At 42.9% G+C, this 2064-nt stretch overlaps 1 protein-coding gene across 1 annotated transcript; it reads left to right on the forward strand.

Moving 5' to 3' along the window:
* The first annotated feature begins 817 nt into the window (after positions 1–817).
* Positions 818–1750, forward strand: LOC120383737 (olfactory receptor 5A1-like). The gene has a single exon (XM_039501940.1). The coding sequence runs from the start codon at positions 818–820 to the stop codon at positions 1748–1750; it is 933 nt and encodes a 310-aa protein (XP_039357874.1).
* Positions 1751–2064: the final 314 nt, after the last annotated feature.

Raw genomic sequence — 2064 nt, forward strand, 5'->3', positions numbered from 1 at the left:
AGAAAAAAAGCCCCAAAACCACTGCTCTACAAAAATTACAAAATGTAATAGACAAAGAGGTACTTATAGAATTGGCCAGATCCCCAGTGGGTGTGACTCACCTATAGCTTCACTGGAGTAAAGGGGCCAGATCCCCAGGTGGAGTAAAAACAGCTGTATCTCTGCTGATATTAGAGGGACAGATGAAAGAGTTTTAAGGCTGGAGAGAAACAGCACGTGAGAGAATTGCTTTATGTACCGGTGGGTAGGGCCCTCACCTTAAATGCAGGAGATCCAGTATCCAGACCCTCTTTCTCCAATGCCTCTCTAATTATTTAATCACAGTGGAACAGATTCAACAGGAGAGACAAAGTGAGGCCCACATCAGTCTGTCCTGTAGTCCCAGCTGGGTGTGGATTTTGTCAATAGCTGTGGGGCCTAATTCTGCAATTTAGGTGCGTAAAGTGGCAGTTAGGGGGCTAAGTCCTGTTGTGCATCTGGCCCATTTTGTCTCTGTACAACACACAAATTCCAGCCAGCTTGTCACTGTTGCTTTCTCTAAATCTTGTCTATTTAAAATATATATATTTTACAGGATACAATAGAGCTCTCTTTCTATTCATCCAACAGAGGAGATGATCTCTATATGCCATTTCAATTCACTTTTATGATAGGACTTAATTTTATTTTATTTAAAATACACATTGTACAGCCTGGAAAAGGGTTCTCTTTACATTCATGCTACAGAGAGATTAACTTCACATGCTGTTTAAATTTACTTTTATTAAAAGTGTTCTTTTCATTTGTTTTCTCTCGTCTTCCAGATTACAGTTTTCCAATGAAAAATCATACCACATTGACTGAATTTATTCTCCTGGGACTTTCAAGTGACACACAGTTGCAGATTTTCCTCTTCTCAGTGTTTTTAGTTATTTACCTAATCACTCTGGGTGGTAATATAGTGATCATGGTGGTGATAAGAGCTGATTCTCACCTTCACACTCCTATGTACTTCTTCCTTTTCCATTTATCCTTTGTTGATATCTGCTATTCCTCCGTCACGGTGCCTAACGCTCTGAGGAACTTCCTAGCAGTGCACAAAACTATTTCTGTCAATGGCTGCATTGCTCAGATGTTCTTCATCCTCCTCTCAGGTGCAGCTGAAAGTTTCATTCTCTCAGCCATGGCTTATGACCGCTATGCTGCCATCTGTGACCCATTGCGTTACATGGAGAGAATGAGCAAAGGGATCTGTGTTCAGCTGGTGAGTGGGGCATGGACCGCAGGCTTCATTTATGCCCTTCTTAACACTGTTTTTACTCTGAAGTTGCATTTCTGTGGCTCCAATCAAATCCATCATTTCAGCTGTGAGCTCCCTCCTCTGCTACAACTGGCCTGCACTGAGACCCTCACAACTCAAGTGGTGCTTCTTACTTCTGTTGTGATATTTGGCTCAATCTCCTTCCTCCTCACCCTGATCTCCTATATTCACATCATCTCCACCATCCTGAAGATACCCTCTGCAGAGGGCAGGCGTAAAGCCTTCTCCACCTGCAGCTCCCACCTGATTGTGGTTGGCTTGTTGTATCTGACAGGTTTTCTCCAGTACACAAAACCCAGCTCAGTCTCTTCTGTGGTGCTGGATGAAATATTCTCCATCCAGTACAGTGTCTTGACCCCCATGTTAAACCCCATCGTCTACAGCCTGAAAAACAAGGAGGTGAAAACAGCTCTAAGGAAAATGTTGGGAAAAATAAAGTTTCTCAAGTAATGTTGATGATCTTAAATAAATTAAATTACATATTTTTACATCAGAGAGCCCAGAACTGTGGATAACTGGTGTTTTGGAAATTCTCAGCTCAGGTAACTGACGGACACATTGGGACAAAACCTCAGTTGGTCTAAATGAGTGTGGCTCAATTGACGTCAGCGGGCCAGATTCCCAGTTGTACAAGAGTCACTGGAACACAGGGGGCTGGATCTTGGGTCTCCTAAATCCAGAGTGGGTGCTTTGAGCACTGGGCTGTAGAGTCAGTCACACATTTCTTCCTTTCCTCTATCTCCATATCTCTTTAATCTGGCCCA

This window comes from Mauremys reevesii, linkage group 15 (genome assembly GCF_016161935.1).
Source record: "Mauremys reevesii isolate NIE-2019 linkage group 15, ASM1616193v1, whole genome shotgun sequence".
NCBI lineage: Eukaryota > Metazoa > Chordata > Testudines > Geoemydidae > Mauremys > Mauremys reevesii.

What these genes read in the sequence shown, in the direction of transcription:
- LOC120383737 (XM_039501940.1), top strand. Translation starts at nt 818, where the DNA reads ATGAAAAATCATACCACATTGACTGAATTTATTCTCCTGGGACTTTCA.